The 26601-nt window shown below is 52.9% G+C and overlaps 1 protein-coding gene across 4 annotated transcripts in view; it reads right to left on the bottom strand.

Moving 5' to 3' along the window:
• Window positions 1-6592: 6592 nt before the first annotated feature.
• The window catches only part of RERE (arginine-glutamic acid dipeptide repeats), a 306083-nt gene continuing 286074 nt past the window's right edge, over window positions 6593-26601 (bottom strand). For 3 of the 4 annotated variants that reach the window (XM_081305735.1, XM_081305737.1, XM_081305738.1), the window contains 11 exons: window positions 17692-17854; window positions 16973-17065; window positions 16344-16543; window positions 14913-15074; window positions 14320-14433; window positions 12703-14048; window positions 12356-12578; window positions 11308-12031; window positions 10078-10224; window positions 9302-9482; window positions 6593-9130 (listed from right to left, as the gene is read on the bottom strand). In XM_081305735.1, coding sequence (XP_081161861.1) covers window positions 9097-9130; window positions 9302-9482; window positions 10078-10224; window positions 11308-12031; window positions 12356-12578; window positions 12703-14048; window positions 14320-14433; window positions 14913-15074; window positions 16344-16543; window positions 16973-17065; window positions 17692-17854 — 3387 coding nt within the window. In that variant the 3' untranslated portion in view covers window positions 6593-9096. The remainder of the gene's footprint in view (window positions 9131-9301; window positions 9483-10077; window positions 10225-11307; window positions 12032-12355; window positions 12579-12702; window positions 14049-14319; window positions 14434-14912; window positions 15075-16343; window positions 16544-16972; window positions 17066-17691; window positions 17855-26601) is intronic. The other variant, XM_081305736.1, reaches the window with a different exon arrangement.

Genomic DNA, 26601 nt, shown 5'->3' with positions numbered 1-26601 from the left:
GTCCAACAATAAAAGACAGCAGCAAAGCTGCAGTTTCTAGTGGCTCTCTGAGGGTGAGAGGTCACGGGGACCTGGGCCACTCTCCTGGGGACTGGGGGGGGAGGGCGGTTATTGAAAGTTGCAGTGAAACTCAGTGGTTCTCAATCGGGGGTTCCCCCCTCCTCGTCCCAGGAAGACCCTGGAGACAGCTACAGCTCAGCTGGGTGCCACATGCTGGTCAGGGGAGCTGTGATGTCTACAGGGCACAGGAAGCCCCAGTGACAAGTCCTGCAGCAATGCTGAGGAAGATAGCGTACATTCTGCGATCCGGTCGCGCTTCTTTGGGGTCAGAGGCCTCAGTCCCTTCATTCACCCTTCCATTCGTCTTCTATCCTCTTTCTTTTTCTTTCTTTCTTTCTCTCTCTCTTTCTCTTTTTTTTTTTTTTTTTTTTTGTATCAGGGATTGAACTCAGGGATGCTAACCATTGAGCCACGCCACAGCCCTTTTATATTTTATTTAGAGGCAGGGTCTCACTAAGTTGCTGAGGCTGCCTTCGAACTCGTGTTCCTTCTGCCTTGGCCTCCTGAGCTGCTGGGATTCCAGGCGGCCACCGTGCCCTGCTGGTTATCTGGACCTTAAGTGTTCCCCAAAGGCCCCTGTGTCAAGAGCTTGGACCCCAATCCTGGGTGCAGCTGGGGGGGTGGAGCCTCTAAGCGGTGGGGCCTCCTTGGAGGAAGTGAGGTCACCTGCCCTTGAAGGGGAGCTCTGGGACCCCGCACCTTCCTCTCTCCCTTTGTTTCCTGGCTACCAGGAGGTGAGCAGCTTCCCCAGTGGCCATGACGTACTGTGCCATCACAGCCTAAAGCCACAGGGCCAGCTGGCTGTGGACTGAAACTAGGAACCAAAATAAAACTTTGCACCTTTTAAGGCATTCAGCAGTGATGGGACGCTGACCCAAGAACACACCCCAGCTGTCCAGCCAGTGCCCTGGGTGTGGGCAGGGCGGGCACTGGGCTTATGGAACTGCCCAGGGGAATAGGAAATGCCATTCCTTCCAGGTTAGCATGAGGTCGCGGGTTCAGGGATTGGCAGAGCAACAGATCCCCACCTCTTGGAACTGATGTGCAAGGACCAGGGTCACTATCGCACTGGGCTCCTAGGCTCCAGGGTAGTGGTACATGCTGGGAGACGCATGAGCAGTTGCGGGTGGGTGGGCCTGATAGCGACATCTCTGATGAGATGCTGATGAAGAGGGAGCCATCCCTTGAGCGGGAACTTGCTTGTCACATTCGAGGGAACATAGGCACCAAGATGCCCCCAAAGTGGGAAATGCACCTACTCAGCACCCAAGCTTCCTCTGCCTTGTTGGTAGGGCTGAGGGCTGGGGTACAAGGGCAGGCCCCTCTCCCCGTCCATCCTCCAGTGCCTGGGTTGGTAGGGAGAACATGCAGGCGGCACCCTCTGGAGCTCAGACAGTTGTCCTCCATCTGGCCTCTGGTCACCTCTTCACATCACACGCCCAACTTCCTGAGGCTCCTCCCCAGACACCCTGGGCAGCCTCTGCTCCCCACACTGTGATTACTGGCTGTGAGAGGGTGACAGCCAAATCCTGGTGGTGCCCAGGGCACTAGAACTGGGCCTGGCATAGGATAGTGCAGCCCCTGGCACCCGAGGGCACGAACCTGAGGTTTTACACCCACACACACAGGGGGCCTGATCCTGTGGCCCAGCTCCCAGGAGTCTGGAGTTCAAGGAGGTGCTCCGTCACCTTGATGTGACCAGGTTGGTCACATCCTGCAGCCAGTCATATGTGACCAATCAAGCGGAAAAGCCATAGCCACAGACTCCCGGCTTGTCAGGGCCTCGATACCTCAACCATGACCTCCTCACCTGGCCCACAGCCTCCCCCAGGCTTCTCCCTTGGTGCCACTGCCTGTGGACCCAAGGTGGCCCACCACTGTGCCTGCCACTCCCTGGCCCCAGTCTACCCTCACACGCAGCCTCCACCCTGCAGCTGGGAGGGGGACCTGCAGATAGCTGAGCTGTCCCTTCCCCCTTGGCCCCTGGGGAGCCTAAGCAATGCGGGGGGGGGGGGGGGGGGGGAGACGACTCCCCTCACTGCGCTCGGCCTCTGCCAGGCCCAAGCCTCAGCAAACACCCGCCTCTCTGCCCATCAGGGTCCGATTTTCCCACCTAGACTGTCTCAACCGCCACCTCCGCAGGCGCTTGCTGGGTGGGCAGCTTGTCCTCTGGCCCTCGCATCTCATAGTCCTGACTCCCCCCACACACACTCCCCAAATCCCCTCCCCCCTGCCCCTCAGGCGGGGCCTCCTGTTAGTTGAGGCTTTTCCTGGAAGCAGGACGCAGCCTCCCACGCCTATGTTGCCTAGAAGAGGACAAGGCTTTCTGGTGTTGGGTGGCTGTCCTCTGGGCTGGTCTGTTTTTGCCCACAACTGGTTAAACCTGCAAGAGAGGAGTAGGAGCCCCCGACCTACTGTCGGCATTTCAAATCCTGAGTCCTCTTCCTAGAACTTTCTAAGTAAACCAAGATTTTTCCACGTGGGAATAAAACAAACAAACAAACAACAACAACAAAAAAACCAGCCTCTGTGGTGTACTTTGGCCACCTCTCCGTCTGGGTCATGGCCTCCCCCTGCCACCACCACTCCTCCCCATCCTGGGCCGTGCCCACCCCTCATCCCCCACCTGGGCCAAGGCCTCTCCCTCCAAGCCATGCCCACCTCAGTCCTGGCCACAACCCCTGCGGTCAGGCCCCTTTCTGAGAGTCTAAATGTGGGGGGTGCTAGGGAGGCAGCACAGGGCCACCTGCAGAAAGCCGCACTGGACCTTCAGGCTGTTCCGGGACTCTGGGCAGCACACTTGCTGGAGTCCATTGTCACAAGATTGCCCTCTCCCTAAAATCAAGCTGCGACGGGACAGTTCGTAAGTCCTGACTACAGGCCCGTGGCACGTAGTTTGCTTCATGCTCCAACCATGCTGGGAAGGGGCCTCGCCACTCCATTTCATAGACCGGGACCAAGACAGCACACCAGGTTCCACGGCCCCCATCACATCACGTAGGGTCACTTGCTCATGCCTGGCAGGGCTGGGATCTGGAACTGAGGGTGCTGCCTGCAGACCTCACCCTGCCACCAGCTCCCGGGCAGCAGCCCCCTCCCCTGGGCTGCCCACCAGGTCCCTCAGCTGGGGGTCTGGGCACACCATCAGGCTTCACTCAGAGGCTGCTTCTCATTCCATGGAGAGCAGGGAGGGGAGGGAGAGAAGCCTCCTTCTCTGTCCAGTGGCCCTAAGGTTCGCCTTCTCAGGTGGCCAGAAACAAAACCAAAGCCGCACCCACAAAACAGGAAGCTGCTCCTGGCCTCCTCCTCATCAAACCTGAGTGCCAGCTGCTCCCCAGAACGCTACGCTGCCTGCCTTGGAGCCCCCCGCAGCCCACATGCAATGGAAACTGAGGCCACAGGCTGTGTCGGCTTTCTGTTCCCACCTTCCCTCAGCCATAGTTGGGATCCTGGGGCCGGGTAAAGCAGCACTCGATGCTAAGAGGCTCTGAGGGAATGGAGAAGGCCCCAGAAGACAGGCACCCTCAGACAGCAGGCACCCAGGCTTTGTAACCACTGCCATCTGGTGGCCAAGACCGGGAGTGGCCATTTTTGTGTCCCAGGACCAGTGGCAGAGCCTTGTGGATGACTCGGGAGTGAAGGGGACCTGGGAATGACCTCCAGTGGCAAGGCACATAGAAAACCATGGCCTTAAAACAGCCTGGTGGCCTTAGGAAGTGTCCCTGGTTGAACAGTTCTTGTAATAAGTGCCTTAAATCTAGTTCACCACCCCAGGCCTTCATACCCAAGGGTTCTCCAGAGGCCACGCCGACTCTCCAGCAACTCAGGTCCATCCCAGGAACCACAGGGACCCCGAGGGCAGCTCATCCTGCAGCCTGAAGCAGGCCAAAACCGAGTCACGGGAGCACAGTGGAGAGGACTGCTCCAGGGTCCACTGTGGGACAGCCACTTCCCCTGGCTTGGGGCCTATTAGCTTGCCCCCCAGGGGTCTGGGTAACAGCTCCTATTCTGGCTCCAAAACTGAGTTTAGAAACCTGGCTGGAGCCTTTCGGATTGGCCAGGGAGCCCCTGTATGTGCCCCGATATCACACATCCCTGGGTCCCACCCGTGTAGTCAGCACCATGGGTGGTGAGGGGTCCTGTGGTGAGAGGTCCCCAGGTTTCCTCTCCCTTCCATGCAGCAGGGCCCTGGCCTGCCCCTCACCTCAGCAGTTTGCATCCCCAACTGTAAAGAGCTCTGTGGTGCAGACCCTGGAGGGCCCAGAGGCTCAAAGCTCCAAGTCTATCTGGGACGCCATTGCTAATCTGCGTGGTGCATCCCTGCCCTCTAAGTGACCTTGTTTTACTCAGGGCACCCACACATAGTGCCACAGACATTTATTAACAAAGCAGCCGTGCCCTCATCTACACTCCTAAGCCATGGTGGGCTCTGAGCCTCACACCACGCCCAACCAGGCACCATTTCCTGAGCCTCCGCCTGCAGAAACAAGGGGGCTACGGAACTTACAATCCCAAGCTGAGGACCCACTCCTAGAACAAAGGAGCCGAAAGGCACAGAGGGACCAATCTCTTGGGCGACCAGAGGTGAGGACTGGCCTGCCTGGGGCAGGTGCTGGGTGACAGCAGCACCCTTTACCTCCTCACTGGGCCAACAGATACCTGCCCTCTTCCTTAGACTGAGAGTGTGGCTGGGTACTGACAATGGCCTGAGGAAAGGCCATGCCTTTTTACTCGGTTGGCAAGATATTTGTGGGAGTTTATGGAGCACAGTATGATTCAGTCCTCTTCTGACTCCAATGCTGAGTCTCGGAACCTGGCTGGAGCCTTCCAGATTGGCCAGGGAGCCCTGGTGATAACTGTGAGACCCTGTGTGTGCCCTGATCACACATCCGTGGGTCTCACCATGTAGAGAGCACCACAGGTAGAGAGAGGTCCCCAGGTTTCCTCTCCCTTACGTGTAGCAGAGCCCTGGCCTGCCCCTGATCACATCAAGATGATTAGCATTCCCATCTCCTCAAACATTCATCATTTCTCTGCATTGAGAAGCTTTGAACCCTTCTGGTTATTTAAAATAAGGCTCATAAACTACCGTAAACCACAGTGTCCCCGTCATGCTTTCGAACCCAGGAACTACTCAAGTCTGTGGTGATGCTATCCAACCTCCCCTCCCCTAGTCTCCAATGAGTCTCTCTACTCTCTGCTTCTTTTTTAGCTTCGATAAATCAGAACATGCAGTGTTTGTTTTTGTGCCAGACTTATTTCCTTTCACATCAGTTCCATCCATGTTGCTGCAAATGGGAGGATTTCATTCTTTTTTTATGGCCAAATTCCATCCTACAGGTGATTTTTCTTATCCATTTACCATGAGTGGACTCCTGGGTCAATCCTCTCTTGGCTACTGTGAACAGTGCTACAGTAAACATGAGAGTGTGGGAATGTCTTTGCTACACTGAGTTTATTTCCTTTTGATGCATACCTAGTGGGGACTGCGCAATCACCTGGTTCTATAAAGAGTTTGGAGAAACTTCCATGCCGTTTTCTGCAATGCCTTTTCAAGCTTCAGTCTCACCATCGGAACCACCTTGGCAGAGACTGGCAACGATGCCACCTGAATTCTAGCTCCACCCCCACTCCTCGGCAGCCCCCCCAATTCCACCAGCTTATGAAGACCCAGGACATCATCTGCTTGGACCTCCCAAGGAAGCCAATGTACACAGCATCCAGGCCCATCTGGCAACACTTCCCAATGTCCTGAACTGCGCAGCACCTGACACCTGCTGCTTCCCAAGCCTTTCCCTTTACGCCACAGAGCCTGCCTGGTTGGAGAGCAGCTTGCCAATAGTAAGTTCTCTGCACTGCTCTTGCCACACCTTGAAGACCACCCAGAAACCCATGGCCATGTCCCAGATGGAAAGGCATCCATGTAGATTTTCAGGGATAGGCTGACTTCAGGAAAATGCCCCAGACAGGCTCTGAAACCACAGCATGAATCTATTCTGACAACTCCTGCCCCCTCGTGGCCACAGCTACCCACTGCACCTTCCCTTCCCTGGGCAATACTCCCATAGGGAACTAGAATAGTCTTCTAACCTGGAGCTAAGACCAGAGCAGGCAGGGCACGGTGTAGAGAGAGGGATCTAGGCAGGATAGGTCCCAGCAAGAGGTCCTGGTAGATAGTTCGCTCTCCTAAGAAGGTAAGCAATCACATGTCCATACGCCTTGGTGGGTGTCCGCAAGTTACAGACGTAGGGGTGCACGGCAGTGGCTGGAGACAGTGGTATTCTTGATCCCCATCTTCCTGCTAGGGAAGCATTTCCCAGATAGCAAGGGGACTCATTAGAGAAATCCTTCCTCCAGGCAGCACAGACCTGGACCTTTCTGGAAGCCTCTCTGGGAAGTGAGAGAGTCCTTGGCAGGAGAGACCAGCAGACTCCCTCCACCCCTTCCCCACCCTGTGGTTAGGGCAGGGCCACAGCCAGTACCCCCACCACCCTCCAGGAATGAGACACGGTGTGTTGCTGGACACTTGGTGTTGTAGTGTAGCTTGGTTTTATTTATGTCCACAAATATTTCAAAAAAATTACAAAATACTCAAATGGAGAGAACACAGAAGTCACGATTTCTGGGTGTCTACTCTGTATACACTGTGTTATCTCATGGCAAACTACTCATATATACATTTAGCTTCAAGATATATATAAACGTAGCAAATCAGAATATACACTCTGTTCTGCTTCTGCTGCAGTGAAACGTGAAGCTCAACCTTGACGACATTGAACAAGACACATACAAAACACAGAAAGCAAAACCGAACTTCAAATGAAAGGAAGGAAAATCCAAAAGGAAACCAAGCGGTCGGGCTTCAAAGACACCACACAGGTCTGGGGCCTCCTAAACAAACTCTAGGTGATCGGGCAAGGGCTTCAGATTGTGGGTTTTAATGGAAGAATTGCAGTGTTCCACCTTGGGATATGGGGAGAAACCCGAAACATAACAAGAAAACACCTTCAGACAGTTTTTAAGTACAGACTTCAAAGTACTTCACTCTTTCTCTTCTTTGGAAAAATGGGTAATACAGGAGATAAACAAGTTAAACCGAATGGTAGGAGTTAGGTTCTACCAAAGAAAGGAGGGTGTGGGGGAGACAAGAGCAAAAGAGGAGTGTCAAGGGAAGGGGAGGGCACCCAGCAGGAAGAGGCCTCTCAGAGCCAGAGGAAGCCCACAGGGCAGAGCGCCTGGGTGGTGTGTCACCCACCCAAGAAGGAATAATGCCTGCGTGGCAGCCAGTCGTTTGATGGCAAAGGGTTAATTTGAGTTTGCCTCCCCCTAAGGAACTAAAATTGAGGCAGAAATGGAATGAGAGAATATGAAACAAAAAAACTACAAATATTTAACAGTTAAAACAATCCTATCTGTCCCGACTCAACACCCAACAGGGTTTTTGATAGAAACTGGAGAGGGCCTTGCTGCAGGTCTCAGTCAAGCCCCTGACCCGCCCCTTGCGGCCTGGGTTCTGGGTACACATTGTCCACTGACCCACAGGCAATTCTGAGATGTGCACCACACAATGGGCCTCGAGAGTTTGAGAGGATGGGAAGGGGTCCTGCCCTGGCAGGGGTGTGGTCCACAGATGCAGGTCTCCCACCCTCTGTCTTGCAGGGATGGCTGTGCTCTGGAAGGGCCCAACCTTCTACCAGTGGTACCTCCGGGCGGAAGCCTGCTTTCCCAGTCTGATGTGAGTCACCCTGCATGGGGCCAAAAGAGGCAGGCTGCCACTCATAATCATGTTAATGGCCCCCAGTGTTCCTCACTCAAGCAGCCTCAGTCTGCAGTAATGACGACTTGACTGGATCCTCGCAAGGACATCCAAATGGTGACGTCACAAAAGGGCAGATTTTGAACAGATCCCATTGGGAGGCATATGTCCTGGCTCTTTCATGTGCTAAGTTATATGGAATCATTTTCTTGGATTTTCTAGAATGTTTTTGTAATCTTCAAAGTATTAAAAAGGCAATTTATCCAGAACAAATGTGTGTGCATAGAACTCTGTAAGGAAATCTACCATCGGACACATGTAAACATGTGCTTTCTATCCCACAGAGACAGGACGATGATGACACCAGGGAACAGAAAGCCAACACAGAACTCCCACACTCCTGTACACAATGAAAGAGGCTCGCTGTCAGACGTCTGCGCCGCTGGCAAAGCACGTGCGGGAAACAGACGGAAGTGAAAATCAAAGCAGCAAAATAGTCTGTAACATTGTCCCTGCAAACCCCTGGACGCTCACTGCTGTGACCAAACCTAGTCCAAGCTTCTGCCTGTTTGTAATTAGTTAACGCCCATCTGCTCCCTTTAATTAAAGGGATAATTATATATAACTTTTTATTAAAAAATCAACTCTGTATTCTGTCAATAGCTGGTAGGAATTCACAATTAGTGACATGGCTGGAAAAAATAGATCAGAATAGTAGTTTGTGGAAGGAAAAAAAGGCTGTTCTAAAATTATTTATTTACAGACATAAAAAGCCATGCTGCAGAGCTTTCTCAAATTATGAAGATTTCCTACAATGTATTAAAATAAAAGATTTTTTAAAAATTATAGCTCTTGGATTCCAAACTCATATGCCACCTCTCTGCAAGCCCCGTGGGTTCTGGCACCCACGTGTCCATCGTGTCTGCACGCACAGTGAAGGGTGTGAACGGATTCTAGCACCTACTGAGAAATCAAGGGAAGAAAACTAAAGCCGAACCCCAGGACGGCAGGGAAGCTCTCTGGACGCTCAGTCCAGTCCAGGACTCACTAAGTTTCTGGGGCACTGTCATGCAGGGAGACCCGAACTGGTCTCAGGGAATCCTCTCAACAAACAACACTATTATGCAGATACATTTTAGTTGCGGGGTTTTTAAATATATAACGAAATCTTTAGAAGATATTCTTTTTGCTTTTGTAGCTCCTATTGTATGTAAAAAGTTCTGTTTCTCCCCCCCCCCAAGAACTGGGGTTTCCACAGCCAGCGTTAACAAATAAATAACTTATAACTGCTTGTCACCTTCTTTCTTCAGTCGACTGGAAAGAAGAAAAGAACACTGGAATCAGGCCTGGGCAGTGGCAGGCAACAGCACCTCACAGGCCATAGGCAAGTGGCTGGAGCCCGCCTGCCTATTCACAGGAACCCCCATGGAGGGAGCCTGGGCTCAGACACAGCACCCCCCTCTTCCCTCCTCCTTCCCACCTCACCTGTAATAATCTTCCTGACTTGGCAGGTGGCCACCATGCATGTGGGGGTGTCCATGCAGCCACTGTTGCTCCATGGCCAGTCTCTGTAGCTCGGCCGACTGGGCATGCATGGCCTGTAGCTGATGGGCTGCTGACATGGGGGGTGGGATGGCCCCAGGCAAGTCTCGGGGGTACGGGGTGCCTGCCAAGCACAAAACAGTCTCCACTACAGAAACAACCAAAGGAGTGGCCAGGATAAAGGTGGCACAGACAGTGACCAGCAAGGAGGTCAGGGAGGATGAACCTGCCCAGCAGCCTCATGCCACTGGCCAGGGACAGTCAAGTCGGCCCTTTCCAAGCTCTGTAGAAAGTACTTCCCAAGGTGTGGGGCAAGAGGCTGCTCAGCAGTCTCGGAGACCCAGGGAAATAGAAGGCCCTTGGTCTCCTGTCAGACCCTGCCAGCCTCCTATACTTCGCTCCAGACCTCAGTCGAAAGCATCTTCCAAGAGGCCTTCCTTGAATCAGCCTAAATTAGGGGGTCTCGGTTACTCTCCCACCAGCCCAGCAGTTCTGGCTCCCTCCTGCAAGACTGAACTGGCACGCATTTATGACCTCCTCCACCCAGAGCCCCCTGAGAACAGAAGTTTGCCTGCCTTGTCCCCATGAGGATGCTGTCCACAGAGGGTGCAAATCCAATTTGTTCAATATATAACTGAATGAACAAGCAGGGACAGCTGATCAGACTGCTACTCCACTCTCCAGTGGAACCCATATATCCTCCCCTGGTGAATTCTTACCAAACACTGGATGGCGCAGCATCTCGTGCTCATGGGGAGGCTGTCCCAGCAGGGGGTTGGGGAGGGTGCCAGGGGGATAGGGGAAACGAGCCAGGTGAGGGCCAGCAGTCAGGGGGTCAACCAGGGGGTGAACTGGACCTGCCGAACCTAAAGGAAATAAAGGATACAAGTCCAGATATGGGTGATGTGTGGCTCCTGGCTGGTAACCAGTGACTTCTCCCTCACCCAAGCTGGCTCCTGGTCACCAAGGTTGGAAGCACCACTTGGTGGCACATGATTCTGACTGAAGGGATTGCCCCACCATCTTGAGGGTGAGCTCCAGAGAGGAGGAGAGCAGGGACAGGCCAGCCATTCAAGCATACGTTTCCTCCCCTGCTCCCCAGCACCCTTCCAGCAACACCACATGTTCTATTCAAGACCCAGGACCTACAGAGCCCACTGGTCTGGAGCCTCCCCTGTGAGCCTGTTAGGGCTACAGCAAGTCACTCCTGTCCCACCTGCAGATGGGGTGTGGTTGGACACAGCACTGCTCCATCTCCTCTGCCGGAAGCGCACGCCATGGCTCCCTTACTCCCTTAAAGGCAGTCTCCTGACCAGACCCCTCTGCAACACCCAGCAAGGTTGTTCCTCCTGCCTGGGTTCCCTGGCAGCTGGCACTCACCCTCGTGCTCTCGGCAGCAACTTCCCTCTTCTACCTGCCTTCAAGACTGCTCTAAGCCACCACTGCTCCAGGCCAGCCTCTTCCAGGTGGAAAGAGGCAAAAGGGTGGGGACCGGCACTGTGCTGGGCGAAGTGCTCCATGGGGTTGGGGCGGGGTGCAGGGGGTCCAGAGTGGCCTTTCCAGAAGCAGTGCCCCCAGCACTCTTTCCCTCTCCTAGACTTACTTTGTACCCAACACTGACCTGCTCAAAGACAGCAGAAGCCAGGTCCCATGGGAATGTTCTGCTTGCCAGCAAGTGCTCAGGGAACCCAGACAGCTTCCCTCCATCCCAGGCAAAGGGGCCAAGAACCCAGACTTTCCCCAGGAGGCCGCAACAGAAGGCCTGGGTATGGAGCAGCTCTGGAGAGCCAAGGGAGGGGCTGAGCTCAGCCAAACTCCTAGGTGGATGCTGGGAAGTCGGGATCCTCCAGGAATCATGGCCTCACTCAGAGAACACTCTGCTCCTAGACAATGACTCCCTTCTTTGCTGAGACCCTAGGCCCTCCCCATGCCCCGGCAGGGGAACCCACCTTGGTGGAGGGGGTCCTGCTGGTGGAGGTGGAGGTGGGAGTGGATGTGTGAGTGCTGGTGATGGTGTGGAGTCACGTTGAACATCTGAAGTCGTGCCAGGGGGTCGCTGGTCAGTGATGCCATGCGCTCAGCATGGATGCGCTCGGCTGCCAGTCTGTCAGGGTAGCTCATCTCGGGCCGCAGCTGGGGGCCTGCTAGGGCCAGTCTCTCCCGCTCCAACGGGTTCAGGCCGGGATGGAAAGAGGCAAAAGGGTGGGGACCGGCAGCAGGTGGGATGGTGAGGGCACTGTGCCGGGCGAAGTGCTCCATGGGGTTGGTGGCGGGGTGCAGGGGGTCCAGCTCTGGGGGCTTCACCTCAAAGCCTGGCTTCATTCTCTCACGCAACTCGCGCTCCCGGATCTCGCGCTCCCGGATTTCCCGCTCCCGGAGCTCGCGCTCCCGGATGGTGGGGTCCACATTGTAGAGGCCGGGCATGTGGTAGGCCAGCAGCGGGTCAGTAGGATTGAGGGGCATGTAGAAGGGGTGGTTGCGGTTGGTGGGTGACATCACGTGGGGGCGAGCATACTCGCTCAGTGTCCGGAGAGCAGGTGTGTCGGGACCAATGTATGGGGGTACGGCAGCTATGGTAGTCGGTGGTGGTTCAAAGGAGGGCCGCATGTGGCCAGGACCGCTGAGCTGGGGGTCGCCAAGGCGGCCTTCATGTGCTGAGCTGGGTGCCTTCTGCTGAAGAAAAGAGGGCAATAAGGGGTGGAGCCACGTTGTTTGGGCGGCAAGCTGCAGGGTCAGATGGGGCATCTCCTGTAGAGCCCTGGCAGGCGGACACCAAGTCACTGCTGAGTCAGCCTGGCCTGCAAGTGCTGGGCTACCTGAGGGGCTCCAGGACAGGCCACATCACCAGAACTAGGGACGCTGCTAATAGCACTTGTCCCTCCAGCTGCAGGAGAACACACCAGGCAGCACTGCATACAGCCAGGCTGCCAGGGCACAGCGGCCATGGCACAGCCACCCATTGGGCCCTCCCCGCCCACCCAGCCCTCTGGCACTCACAGCAGCTCGCTCTGCCTCCCGTTCCCGCTCGCGCTCGCGCTCTCGCTCCTTCTCTTTCTCCTTCTCCCGCTCACGCTCCTCCCGGGCTTTCTGTTCAGCCTCCCTCTTGGCCTTCTCGATGGCCTCCTCCCTCTTCTTGGCCAGTTTGGACCCAGCCAGGGGCATGAAGTACAAGTCTGTCCGCGCACATGAATTGTAACCTCGGTCCAGGTGTTTGTAGAACCTACGAGAGACCACATCTTTAGTCAGGGGATTGTCAAGATCTCTCCCCGTGTGGGGGGCCTTTGCAAAGTCCCTCCAGATGCTTGGCTGGGCCCACTCACACCCTGGTTCCTGGGAACCAATACCTGGCAGACTGGCTGGCATGGCTGGGGGTGTCCACCACAGTGGGCTCAGGGGACGGACTTCTTGGGGGAGGAGGGGGGCTCTCAGGCTCCTCAGCATCGTCGAGAGCCTCCTCTTTGATCTGGACAGTGGGAAGTGAGCAGGGCGCCCCTCCTGGCACACTGCCTCCTGAAGAAACTGTAGCAGGGCAGGGTGGCTGGGTGGACGTACTAGGTCCTGCAGGTGGGGTTGAGGTGGGGGGGCAGGTAGGTGGGGTAATGGGAGGAGGGCCACCAGGGACAAAGGGGTGCTGAACAAAGGGGGGCTGGGTGGCCACCTGGTGGAGGCTGGCAGGGGGGTGAGCAGCAGCAGGAGGGGGCAAGCTCTGGCTCTGGGTCAGCCCAGGGGGCTGGGCAGGAGAAGAGGGCAAGGGCTGGCTCTGAGGCATGAGCTGCAAGGGTGGGGGGTGGGCTGAGGGTGGGTGGTGTGTGGACAGGGAGCTGAGGGGCTTCAGAGCCGGCGGTGGTGGCAGGTTGGCATTCAAAGAGAAGGGTGAGGGCCCTGAGAGGTGAGGTGGGTGCTTGTGGGCCTGTGGGGCTGGAAGCTGGGGGATGGGTGTGGTAGGTGGGGGCTTGATGTGAGGCATGGCCAAGGGTGCTGGTGGCAGAGGCTGTTCCCTTGGGGGCTGCTGAGGTTGCAGTGCTGACTGAGAGGCTGGGAGCTGCAGGGTGGTGTGAGGGTGAGCTGCTGCTGGGGAGGTCCCCAGAGGCGTTTGTCCTTGGGAGGCCTGAGGAGGGAGGCCAAAGGGCTGAGGAGGGCCTGGGTGCTGTAACAGGGATCCAGCCTGCAGGCTGTGAGGGCCAGGCGGACCCTGACTGTGCAGGGGGGGCTGGGTATGAGGTGGTGCAGAGGCCTGGCCGGCCGGCCCCGTCAAAGGCTGCAGTGTGGGATGTGGTGAGGGCAGCCGTGGCGGGTGCAGGGAAGGCGCCTGCTGGATGTGGGCATGGGCCACAGGTGCTGCTGGAGCCTGTGGCTGGTTAGGAGGCTGCGAGGCTGCAGGGGAGCCCTGTGGAGGAAGCGCAGTGGCAGAGGGTGTGGGTCCTGGGGCAGGAAGCTGGGGTGCTCCTGGAGGGGCTGTGGGGGTGGCTCCACCAGGCGCCTGCAAGGCTGGAGGCTGAGCCTGCAGCATCTGCTGCTGGGCTGATGAGTCCGAGTCACTCTCATTGTCCTGAGGGCTGGGGATGCTGGGGGACGTGCTGCGATTGTCCTGGTCGATGTCTTTGGGGTCACTGCTGCCCTCATCATTGACGCTGCGGCTGTCTGAACTCTCTCCTTCACCCTCAGAGGGCGAATTAGGCCGGCTGATCTCCTAGAGTGAAAAAAGGGAGGGATGGAGACACTGGGAAGGCAGAGCTCTCTGCCCCACACAGTAGCACCTGGCACACAGCCTGGCATATGATAAACAGCAGCAAGCTTGGCCTCAGGGCAGTCCCGTCCTGGCTGGGCCAGTGTCAAGGGCCATTCTAGCACTAGCCCCCTCCCCAGAAGGCACTGCCTCTCCACCTGGAAAGCCTGGGCTAGAGCTTCTACAGAACTTCGGCTGCAAGCTAGAATTAGCAAGGCCTGGCTGCCAACCTCACCTGTGTTTTTGTCTTCTTGGAGCTGGTCCTCTCGGCCTCCTCCGTGTCAGAGGCCACCTTTTCCCGCTGGCGCTTGGCACTCTTCAGAGGGGACGATGCTTCTTCCTTTACCTTCTGCAGCAGAAGGCCCATGAGGGGCAGTCAGGCCAAGGGAGAACGTCCCACTGGCCTCAGTATGGAAATGACCAGTTTGCGAAAACTTTGTTCCCTCATTTTGGGTTCTGTCTCCAGAAGCAAGAAAGCTCTGGAAGGGGCAGCTTAGGACCAGGAGGGAATAAATATCTAGGGATGGGAATACTAGGCTCTAGGGGCAGGGAGCCTTCCCAACAACTCAGCATCCTCTGCCTGAGGCCTTGGGGAGCTTGAGGCAGAGATGACTCCAAAGGTTGATGCTGGGAACTGAGTGGGACATCCCCTTCCTCCAGTCCCCGGGCCTTTGTGTGCAGCCTGTAGGCTAGGGCAGTACTAGTGCCCAGAGGCTCCACACATGAGCTGCAGCCCCAGGTCTGAGGAAGCCGAACGCAAGCTCCAGCAGTCCCATTTCAATGGAAGGGAGGGACTACGTAGTTCCCCTTCTACTCCCAGCTCCTGACCTTGGCTGACTTCTTCACTGTTTCTGCTTTGCTGTCATTGCTGGAGGTGCTGGCAGCGCTGGGAGAGTTCCGGCCACTGGAGCGAATGTCTTCATTGATGGGCGAGGCACGACCATCAGGGCTGGCTGGCTGCTTCTTCCGACCACTGCGTAGTGTAGACATCTGTCCTCCCAAGACAGAGGCCAGTGAGGCTGGGATACCCAGGCCTCTGGATACTCCTGCCACAGGCAGGAGCCTGACAAGCAGGCCTCACAGCAAACTCTTGCCCCTGGCATATGACAGGCAGCCCTCCTGTCCCTCCACTGCACAGTCAGTGTGGAGCTGAGGAAGCAGGAGGTGTGAGTGGGTGGGTTCACACAAAATTGAAAGGAGAGTCATTCTCAAACCCAAAGCATCCCAGGGGCTCTCCTGAACTCCTTGTGCTAGAAATAAATGCTGGGCCATCTACTTTGACACACAAGGTCATCTTTACAGCACCTCACCTTTCCATTTATTCCAAGTAACTGCCCACTCTCCCAAACAAACCAAAGGCAAATCATGTACTTGTGGAGTTAATCTGACAGGCTGGAAAGTGACCCAAAGAGATGAACTGTCATACTGCAGCTCAGCTCCTATGCCTGCTGAGCACTGCAGCATGTTCCCGTAAAGCCAGGAGGGTTCAGCAGGGATTAGGGTGTTCGCCTGCTCCCTTCTGGGTGCGTAGCAGCCAAGCTGACTGCTCTTGACAGAAGAGGGTGGACAATCCCACACGCCAAAAGGGTGCCTGGGGAGGCCAGTGCTAGAGGGAAAGACCCTTTGATATCCTTAGTCCTAAGCCAAAACACCCTCTCTCCCACAGCCCCAACCACATTTCTAACCCAGGAAACAAAGCTTCTTTATGAAAGGGCCTATGCAGTAGGTAAATATACCAGAGTAGGAAAATATAGCAGAAGTTTCCAAAACTGGATCAAACATTTAGCTTTAAAAAGGAGAAGGGAGAAGATGGGAGGGGAGAGGAAAGGTTTTTCAAAAGTTTAAAATAGGCTTGGGGATGTAGCTCAGTTGGTAGAGTACTTGCCTCACATGCACAAGGCCCTGGGTTCAATCCCCAGCACCACCAAAAAAAAAAAAAGTTTAAAATAGCAGAGCTATGTCACACTGGAAGTGACTGGACCATGGGCCAGTGAAGTTCTGAGGTACTTGGACAGCTGGCACTGAGGCACAAACCAAGACCAAAGAGCTCTCTGTAGAGCTAAGCTCAGGATGAGTCCCCCAAAGCCCCAGCAAGAGGACAGAGAGCTCTTCCTACTCCACAGGCAAACCTACTGCCTTCAGCACAGGCATTACCACAATGGGTCTGTTTCTCTACCTAAAATAGAACTACATTTGCTCTCACAAGGGGATAAGCCCACAGCGCCCTTGGCACTGGAGACACAGGTGAAGGAGACTCACCGAGCCCCGACTCCGCCGCGTCCTCATGCTATGCTTCCCGCTGAGCCCATCGTCCTCCTCCTTGACGGGTTTGAACATGAATGGTGGGGGGTCCACGGGCTTCTCAATGGGTGGTAACTCACCGTACTTCTTGAAGTGGATGCGGCACTCAGTGCAGAGCAGGATGTTCTCCCGGCCCCCGTGGTGCCAATCTTTGGATGCTGTGAGGGAAGCGGGTTAGGGGTGACAATCCTGCAAACTACCTCACCCATGGTGCCACCAGAGCCACACAACACAGGACTGTTACTCAGAGAATCCATGTTCTGGGGCATCCTCTGCACCTGGTTTCTGGGGCACCCAGGAGGAGGTAGCCTCAAGTTACCAGGAGCCAGAGCCCCCATCATGCACCCCCGGGACCAGTCCTTCCTACCCACCATTCAGTACAGAACTCCACAATGACTGCTAAAAATACAGGCAAAGTCAAATAAGAGTTTCAAGTTTCTCAAGTACAATACAGACATCACATCAATCACTTCCTCTGGCAGGTTTCCAATCTGATGCATGAAACATTCAGAACCCGTGAGTCTGGCCTGGCCCGGCCCAGGGAAGGAGCCCATCCCCTGCCCCAGGGGCACAATGAGGCCACTTACTGGTGGTGAAGCAGTGGCGGCAGGCGTATCCCTTCAGCTCCTGTTCACTGTCCTCACTGTCGAAGTCATCCTCACTGGCTGAGCTTAGGTCCACTGAGCAAGGCAGGCGTATGTGGGGAGAAGGGAGATGCCATCATGCTCCACCAAGCCTGGGACCACCCTGGAACCTCTGTCCAGCCCTGGGCTCTGGGCTACCAGTCAGAGTGGCTCCACAGGCTGAGGTGAGACAGCATTCATGAAGGATCACTTTGAATTCCTCAGGGTCAATCACCGGAACCAAGACTTGCATGTGAGGGGTGGTACTCAAGGGCCTGCCCTGCCAGGTTTTTGAGGGCTGATGTCACACCTGAATCCTGGTGTGGCAGGCACTGGTGTCCATACTGGTGAAATCTAAACATGCACACAATGCGTTCCCTGGCACAATGGGACATTCTAAGGCATTCTGTCCCACTGAGCCCACACCAATCCTACTAGAGAATTTTTGGCTGTCAACATGTACAACATGGTGACCCCTTGCACAGGTGTCCTGGACAGGGACATAACTGCAAGGTACTGCTGCTACATCCTAGCTTTAGAAGAGAGAAGGCAAAGCCTCACTGTCACATCAGCAAGGGCTGCACACACACTCAAGCACATGCCTCCCACGGCTGCCTAGGCTGTCAACTCCTGCGGGTGCAGAGCTGAATGCGCATGTGAACAGTCTCTCACTATCCACTTACAGAATTCACTGGACGGGGGTCTGGAGGGTGTGTTGACTGGGGTGGATGCAGTGCGAGTCTTGATCCTCCTGAACACAGCCTGCCTACGGTGCCGACGATGGGCTCGGGAGCTGGCTGCTTCAGGGGTTTTCTTCCAGTAGTAGTAGAAGGTGATCAGCTCCCCCTGCAGGAAAGAAAGGCCTGCTGTGAGGGTAGCGTGCAGAGGGTGACCTTTCTCTGCTCAGTGCAGAGACAGGATGGCAATGGCTCTCCTGGAGACAAGAATGAAGACCAGTCTGCCCCTGGAGCTGGGAGGAGGACCTGGTATGCTCTGGGAACACAGCTACCAAACGGCCCAAAGGCTGCACTGACGGGGATTGTCTTCCTCAGCCCAGCAGAGCACAAGTTCCAGTCTTGCAGAACACCCACTCTGGAAGTGTCTGCTGGGTATCAACTACGGGCCAGACGCCACCACAGTTCTACGTACTGCAGACAAATAATAATGAGAGACAAAAAGGGAAGAAGGCTCCTACCCGTGTTCACGTGTGTGTGCGCATGAGTGGGTGTGTGTCTGGGTGTGTACACATGGAGATGTTTTCTGTGCAGCATTTCAGTGGAACCACACAGGCAAGTGTGTGAGGAAATGCCTGGCTGGTTAGAACCAACCAACCAACCAAAGAAAACAGCACGTCAGCTGGAATGCAGGCCAAGTAGATGGTCAGGAAGAAGAGAGACCCCCAAAACCAGGGAGGCTGCTCTTCAACCTCCCTCCACCATCTGCAGGCTCACAACTGGGCAAGCTGGCACAAAGTCCTGAAGGCCAGAACTGGGGCTCAACAAAGGAGGACAGAGGACAAATCCAGTGGTGCTGATGCAGAGATAAAATGTCACCTTCTGCAAAGTCAGCTTTTGTGGTAAAAAAGAGCTTTCCGTCTAAGGCCCAACAGAAAGGGAAGCAAAGTGTCACTTTGAAACAAAGCTAATCCAACTTTTTTGAAAAAAAAGGGGGGGGGGACTTGTGGCAGCCCCACTCCTTCGGAAGTTCTGCAGGTACCTGACTCACACACACACAAATGGCGCATGGAGCCAGCCAGCCCTGGCTGACTAAAGATCAATTTTAGAAAACAAACATCCCAAGATAGTCTCTTTACCTGGAACTTAAAAAAAGAATGGCAGTGAATAAGCCTATATCACATGCTCATCTCCCATTAAATTAAAGTTGTAGAAATTTGGTTAACTTGGCAGACTCCCAGATAATAGGAAAGTAGGAACCTGGGCCAAAGCCCCCAGCACCTCCCTAATGCCTGCATCCCATGAGCAAGGCGCTGAGAAAAAAGAGAAGGCAAAGCTCCCGATCTCCAGTGAGCCACGGTCTACCTGCAAAGACACACGTTGGAAAGACCAAGACTAAAGACGAAGTGGCAAACCCAACAGCGAAGAGTGAAGACCACACACAAACTCCTGGGATCTACAGAGTACTCAATCAGACTAGGTTTCACTCAATACCCCAGAGTGGTCTTCGAACACAATCCAAGAGCAGTGGGCAGATTTTAGGCAGGGAATGGCTTCTGCAAGGCAGGTAATCAGTATATGCTGAGCACTTCCTCCCCAAAGCTGGGTTTTATGCCCGCACATTTTCTTAATGGACCACAGCTGTTTAAGCCTCTATAGAGCCTGTATCTCTTGGAATTATGAGTGTGTTCCAACCCTCAGAGCACTTAACTCTAAGCAAAATGCTAGGGACTGCCAATACCTACCCAATGGTACACTACCCCAGATCAGGGAGGCCAGGGACCAAGCCATCAAGGACAATCACACTTGTGCACATGTGCCCCATGCTTTAGTCTTAACAGTAAGGGAACTGGAGAAGCTGCCCCTGAGGTTCCTGACTTGTGTCTCCACTACATGTTACTGGACAAATGCTGGTTCCAATTGCCGTGACCCCAGAAGATGGTGATCTGTGAACCTCCTGGCTCCTGTCATTTGCTCTCTAAGACTTGGAAATGCATTTATCTCCAACAATCCCTTGGTGTTGCTAGGAGATTAAGGGATCTCTGTTGACAGAAAACTGACCTGACTCTGGTTTTCCTATGAGAAAAAATGAAACAGAAGTCCAGGCAGGTCACAATCACCCTTCAAACACTGTGTGAGAGTGGCACACTTCATTAGTCCAAGTGGGCAGCTGGTCCAATAGATCAGCTGATTCCACAGCTGGAAAGAGTCGTGAGAAAAACCCTGAGTGGTTCCTTCCATCTCCTCCTTTAGCTCGATCACGTAAGAGTCCAGCAAATGACAGAAGCCAGGGATGCAAGGAGGAAATGGAAAGCTTTAAGAAGAGGAAGAGAGTAAAACGGGAGGCAAAAACCCAGGTAGGCAGGTGCTGGCTGGGGTGGCCAAGCCTCTGAGTGCTCCCTGAAGGCTGGAAAAGCAGCAACTTGCCTGGACTAAATACTGCATCTCACAACTGATACAAGTGATCGCCTCTACTTCTCAAATGTGAGTGTTCTGAAAGAGTCTTGAGTGATTTTAAAAGACAGCACAACCTGCATATTAAAAAAGAAGGCAGCGTTCAGTAAGGCTAAGAAACTGGCCCAGCGACAGACACCAGGCAGAAAAGAAGGTTCTAAGAAACCCAGCTTGGAGCCAGCTCAGCACTTGCCACCTGTACTTCTGTACCATGTCCCACTCACAGGTGAGGCCACCCCGACCCAGAAAGAAGAAACACAACACTGGAATGAATTGCAGCTTCTTGTCAACATGTAAGCAAAAGCTCTTAAACAAAAATCAGGATGCAGAACAGACGTCAACATCTGAGTGCCAAGGATCAAAATGACCAGGCAAGAAGGACCCTCTTCCACAGGTCTGAAATCACCAGTGATGAGAAGAAGAAAGAATATCAACTTTACATTTGGGAAGAACTTGCGTACACTGTTGGTGGGAACATGACATGGTCAAACCACTTCTGGCAGTTCCTACAAAGTTAAGCAAATGCCCATCATGTGACCCAGCAATTCCACTCCTACCCATTTGCCCAAAAGATATAAAAACATGCTCACACAAAGACCTTTACACATATCTTCAGACAGTTTATTTCTAAAACAGTTCCAAACTGGAAACCACATAAATGCCTGCTGACAGGAGAATGGAGGCCTGGATTATGGCACAGCCACTCACTAGAATACTATGTGGTGATTAAAAAGGAACACTGCTGCTAACAGAGATGATTTCAAAAACACCCTGCTAAATGAAAGCAGCCAGACAAAAAAGGGGGCTTGCTACAGGATTCCACTCTAGATAAAGACCATGAAAAGCAAATCAGTGGTTGGTTGCCTAGAGCCTAGAGGGAGGGGGATAAGAAAGTGCTGGCAAGGGACCCAAGAAAAAACACTTATAGGGTGACAAAATAGTCTATAAATTGATGGGGGTATAACAATGGATACAGTTGTAAAAATTTACTGAACTGTGCACTTAAAATGGGTGCATTTTTAATGTAAACACACCATATATGGCACTTTATCAATTATGTGTCAACAAGGTTGATAAAACAACAAATCCAGGCCAGGTTTTATTAGCAGCCTCTCAGCCACTGTAATGTCTACCAAGGGATTAAACACTGGAATGGAGCGAATCTGGGAGGATTAGAAATAGCATATTGGTGACTGCATGGGTGGCTAGGTCTTGAGCACAAACAAAAGAACATGTCGGAAAGCTTGGGTTCTCCAAATAGGGAGTGAAGCAGCTCACGGCCTCACCAGGAATGAAGTCAATTGAACTTTAATCAAACATGCATAGTGTGTGCTGCAGAGACCCGCTGCACATAAATTCAGGGAACAAAAGCTGTTGCAGAAATCAATAGCTTACTGAAACATTAACACAGGCAATCATTGATCAAAAGGCAGCTCCACAAAGGCAGCCTTGCAAATTAGCCCTGCTTTTGCTTACAAGCAAACACTGAGGTCTGAACATCGTCCTCGACACCAGTGGCCTATAATGATCATTTTGTTCCAGACACTCTCACCTCATTGCACAACAAGCACTCGCAGCCAACACATCTGACACCTCCGTACCAAGTGCACGCAGCACAATGAACTGAACTGGCAGAACACCTGGGGGAAAAGAGAAGCCTGGGGCACAGCACCCTGCCCACAGGCACTGTAGAGCCACTCTGCCAAGAGAAGGGCTTGAACCCCACTGGCCTATGTTTAGTGCCTTCTTCCTTTCCAGCTCCTTGGTGGGAAAGTGGATTGTCCCTACAGATCATATGTGAAAGGCCACTGGCAAAGGTCTTCCCAGAACCCACAAGGAGGTTAGGGAAATAAGTGCCATTAGGTTCCTATGATCTTTCCATAAAAAGAAAAATGAAGGGAGTGCCGCCACACAGAAGGAGAAGAAGAATCGAAGGCTAACGGAGGCAGCACCTTCTGGGCAGGCCAGGGCTTGAGGAGAGAAGCAGAAAGAGCTATCGAACTCGCGGGACACAGTCAGGCTGAGGGCTGACTCCAGGCCAGTGGGGGTAGCTCAAGGGCAACTGCTCCAGTAATCCACAGGCTGCCTCCTCCTCCCACCTCTTGCTGTGCCCTTCTGGGCCAGGCTGCAAGTCTACCAAGGTCACCCACCAAAGCATTCAAATGACAGTGCTCCCTTGGCTGCCTGGGCAATCTGGGCTGCAGCAGCAGGGACCAGGGCTGCGCATCTTTCAGAGGCAACCTATACCTGTTTCAGGCACAAGTCTATTGATATGGCTCAACCTGGTACAGCCTGACCTTGGGTAAGCGACAGGCTGGCAGTACATTCCAGTGGCAAGACAAGTGTGCACCTGGCAAGACAAGCATGGAGGCTGAGTAGGAGCTGCCATCCCTGCTACAGGTATAGGCCCCACCGGTGTCCTTCTCTTCTCTTAAGCAGGTCAGTTTACCTGCCTGCACTTGGTAAGCCACACTGCCCACAAATGCAATTGCTATTTAATCTCCCTCAGGCACTGCAAAGCTAAGAAAACCTATAGATTGTTCTGCCCAATTAAAAAACAATTGCTTTTAAAAATAAGATATATGTCTTCTCTCTCTGAAGGGACTGTGAGTAAGGAAGATTGTAGAACAGACTACCCAGGAGGCACTAGAAGTATCCCAAGTATCAAAGGCGAAGAGCTCCTGTCCCCAGCAACAGGCTCAGGGAAAAAGAGCTTCCCTGGCCCCTGGCTGTCTTGTGCCTTAGGTTCAGCACTAACTCCTCAGACAAGACCCTTTGGCAAGGCTGATGAGACTTGAGTCTAAATTTTCTTTTGTGGAGATGGGGGAAAGAACCCAGGGTCTTGTGCATACTAGACAAGTTCTCTATCACCGAACAATATTATACCCCAGCCCAAGCCTAAATTTCTTTTTTGGTAATAGTATAACAACACATCACTATTACCACACCATGCAGAGAAGTATGGAAATTCCCAGAGGAAGAACCCAGGAGTGGTGGAGGCGGGGCCTGGGACCCCAGCAGAGTCCTAGGTGTTTACAGCCCGCCATCTAAGTGAGGTCTCCTCTTACAGGCCAATGGGGGAATCACACTGCACACACACTCTCCTTTCAGTTCAGTGTTCACGGCCTTGTTCTTCACGCTCCATTCTCACAACATGGCTCTGTGACAACGAGGAGGAGGAAGAGGAGGAGGAGGAGGACGACGACGAGGACCACCACCACCACCACCACAACTGCGGCTGCTGCTGCTGGCTCATAGCTCAACAGGAAGCCCTCATCCTGTCTCCTTCCAGGTTCCTGCACCTTCATGCTGAGACACAACTGCAGCCCATTTCTTCACTACCAAAGGGCACCCACCTTTTCTGGCCAAGCACCACCCATGCGAAAGGACAGGACAAGAGAGGGAGGGACAGGCCTGAAGGCTGCTGTAACAGGATCATGAACATAGCTTTTTCATAATGCTATTGCACAGGTTCCTCAAGCCCACCTGCCCTTGCCAGCTGTGCAGACTGATTCTGTGATGGGACAGGACCTACTGAAGGGCAAGGCTGATGAATGCACACCTTTGCACACATTCACATTAATATACTCCTTGGCACAGGTTGGAAAATACGCATTGGAAGAAGTTATCTTAATTCCTTAAGATGTGGTCATGTGTTCCTATGCTAAATTAAGTACTTTATTTTTTTTTTAAAGAGAGAGTGAGAGAGGAGAGAGAGAGAGAGAGAGAGAGAGAGAGAGAGAGAGAGAGAGAGAGAGAGAGAGAGAATTTTTAATATTTATTTTTCAGTTTTTGGCGGACACAACATCTTTGTTGGTATGTGGTGCTGAGGATCGAACCCGGGCCGCACGCATGCCAGGCGAGCGTGCTACCACTTGAGCCACATCCCCAGCCCCTAAATTAAGTACTTTAATGTGAATATGTAGAAAGAGCAGCTAAATGCAGCACCTTAAATCTCAGCACTCACGTGCAACTAGTTAGAACCCAAGTGCTGCTCCTGTGCTAAAACCCTATTGATTGATGCCAATGCCCCCTGGGTGCCAAGTGGCCCCACTGCATATGAATGGAGTGGTAGTCCACCACTGTTTCCAGCTGTGTTTTTCAGGGAGATGTTCCAGCAGGCAGTGACTACAAAGTTACTACACAGTGATTACAAAGCAAGGCCCCAAACTAAGCAAGGAGGGGAGGCAGGAGAAAACAGGGTGCAGAACTCTTCCTAGCCTCAGACCCAGACCACAAAGAAATGAGCTGGCTCCGGGAAAGGTGCACAAAACACTCTCCTCTGTGTGAGCTGCTCCAATCACAGTGCTCCTCTGCTCTCCACAACCATCTATGCCTGGGAATTTTAGCTGCTTTGTTTCTTGGTAAAAACTACTAATTTGAATGTAGTGAAGCAAGCCAGTAATAGTTCCTGGCAAGAGTTTTAGGCAAGTCATTCTTTCCTTCCACTCCCTGACCCATTCAAGGGCTGGGTCTGACAACTGTTCACATCTGAGGTGAGAAAAGCTGGGTATGGGGTGGAACCAGCAGCTATGGCCTGGAGCAGCCACCTTTTATAGATCTTTTTCCCGCATGCAACCGGTTGTCTTCCAGTAACAACTCTAGTAATTAAAGCAGAGTTCTCCTGGGCTCCTTCTTTTGTTAACCAACTGAATCGAATCCCCTAATCCCTAAAGAGCCCAATACTGTCAGTGGCTCTGCTGCTAATAGTTAAATACCACCTCTGTGGTCTCCAAGTGCATTTGGGAGAATGATGATCTGCTTGAAGGCACACACAGAGAAGTGGCACTCTAGAATCAAAGCCTCCTGCCTCCAAGAGACAGGAAGGGCCACTGATATAACACTGTTGAACAGGCAGCCCAATATTGGTGAGGTAGCCTGCTTCCAGGCCAGGCAGACCCTCCTCACAGCCTTCTGGGGGCAGGCAAAGAGAAGGGAGAGAAAGTTTCTTGTGTTTGACATGTTATAGACAAGACCAAGCTAGGGTGCCCACAGAGATGTTCCTGAACCAGGTGCTTTTTTTTTTTTTTTTTGGTAGATAGACACAATTTTATTTTATTTACTGAATATTTTTTGTAGTTGTAGAAGGACAGAGTGTCATTTTATATGTTTATTTTTATGTGGTGCTCCAGATTGAACCCAGTAATTCACACTTGCTAGGCAAGTGCTCTGCCACTTAACTGTGCCCTGCCCATTATGTATTGATTGACATTTTATGTGGTGCTAGGATCAAACCCAGTGCCTCACATGTGCTAGGCAAGCGCTCTACCCCTGAGCCACAACTCTAGCCCTGCAGGTGCCCTTTTGAAGAACTCTCCCTCACTCACTCCAGCAACCAAACAAAACCTAGTTAGGGCAGGTTTTTGTTTTGTGTTGTTTCTGCAATCATTACCACTACATTTATACAATGCAAAGGAACTGAAACAACCCACCTTATAATTTTAACCAAAACTTCAATGAGATTTCCTAAGTTCTCTCGTCTTGGACACCATCCTACTTCTGGCCTCACACCTCCAGGCAGACTTAAGGTCCTACCTACAGCCGTCCCCTGGGCTGGCCTGACCCTCCTGCAGAGCTCAGTCTTCCCAAGGCCAGGTCTTACCCTTCATTTCCTCTCCAAATCACTGAAGCCTTCTTGGGTCCTAATAAACAAAATGCCCAATTGCTTCCCCACTTCTTCCAGACCCTTTCCTCTGTTCGAAGAAGACCCTGGTAATGAATTCCCTACCTTTCCAGGCCTTTGGCTTATGGCAAACACCTGGACCAGTTAATAACAGCACTTTCCTTCTGCTGGCAGACTGCAGCCCAGTCACCCCATCTCCTCAAGACCTAGGCTCAACTCCCAGCAGACAACAGCAGATAACCACCCCTCCCGCAACCACTGGAGGTGATCATGGTGACATGCTTCTCCCTATACTTGTCACTCTTGTCTCTGACTGGGTATATACAGGCTTTCCTCTGGGCCATAACCATGAATGAGCTGTCAAACTTCCCATAGTCAGTATCTATTTCACCTGTGAGTCCTCACAGTTCTAGGACAATAAGTAAACATTTGATGGAAAGAGTATTTCCTGAGGATCAAAATTCACCTGAAATTAACTCTAAAAGGACAAATTTGAGAAATGGACATAGAATTGCCAACTTACCTTGCCAAGTAGGAATGACTGCTTTCTAGCAGGCTGTGATGGTATGAGCCTGAAGCCCCAGCCCTGGGGGGCCTGGGCAACAGAGTAGGTGGAAGGGAGGAACAGATTCCTGATCTCATATTATTTCATAAAAGAAATATCATTCTATGTCTCCAAAAAAGCAGAAGAAAATAGACTTAATCTCCAAATAAGAGCTTTTTAATTTGACTATATGAAGTGTTACCAAAAAAAAAAAAAAAAAAAAAAAAAAACACTACTTTTTGTTTATTTCTCATGGGCCAGTGAAAATGTAATCCATGCCAAAGTGCTTGGAAGCAGT

This window comes from Spermophilus citellus (assembly GCF_964194105.1).
Source record: "Spermophilus citellus genome assembly, chromosome: 9".
In the NCBI taxonomy this organism is placed as follows: domain Eukaryota; kingdom Metazoa; phylum Chordata; class Mammalia; order Rodentia; family Sciuridae; genus Spermophilus; species Spermophilus citellus.
Note: the sequence above shows the minus strand (reverse complement) of the source record. Positions and strands in the feature narration are given on the sequence as shown.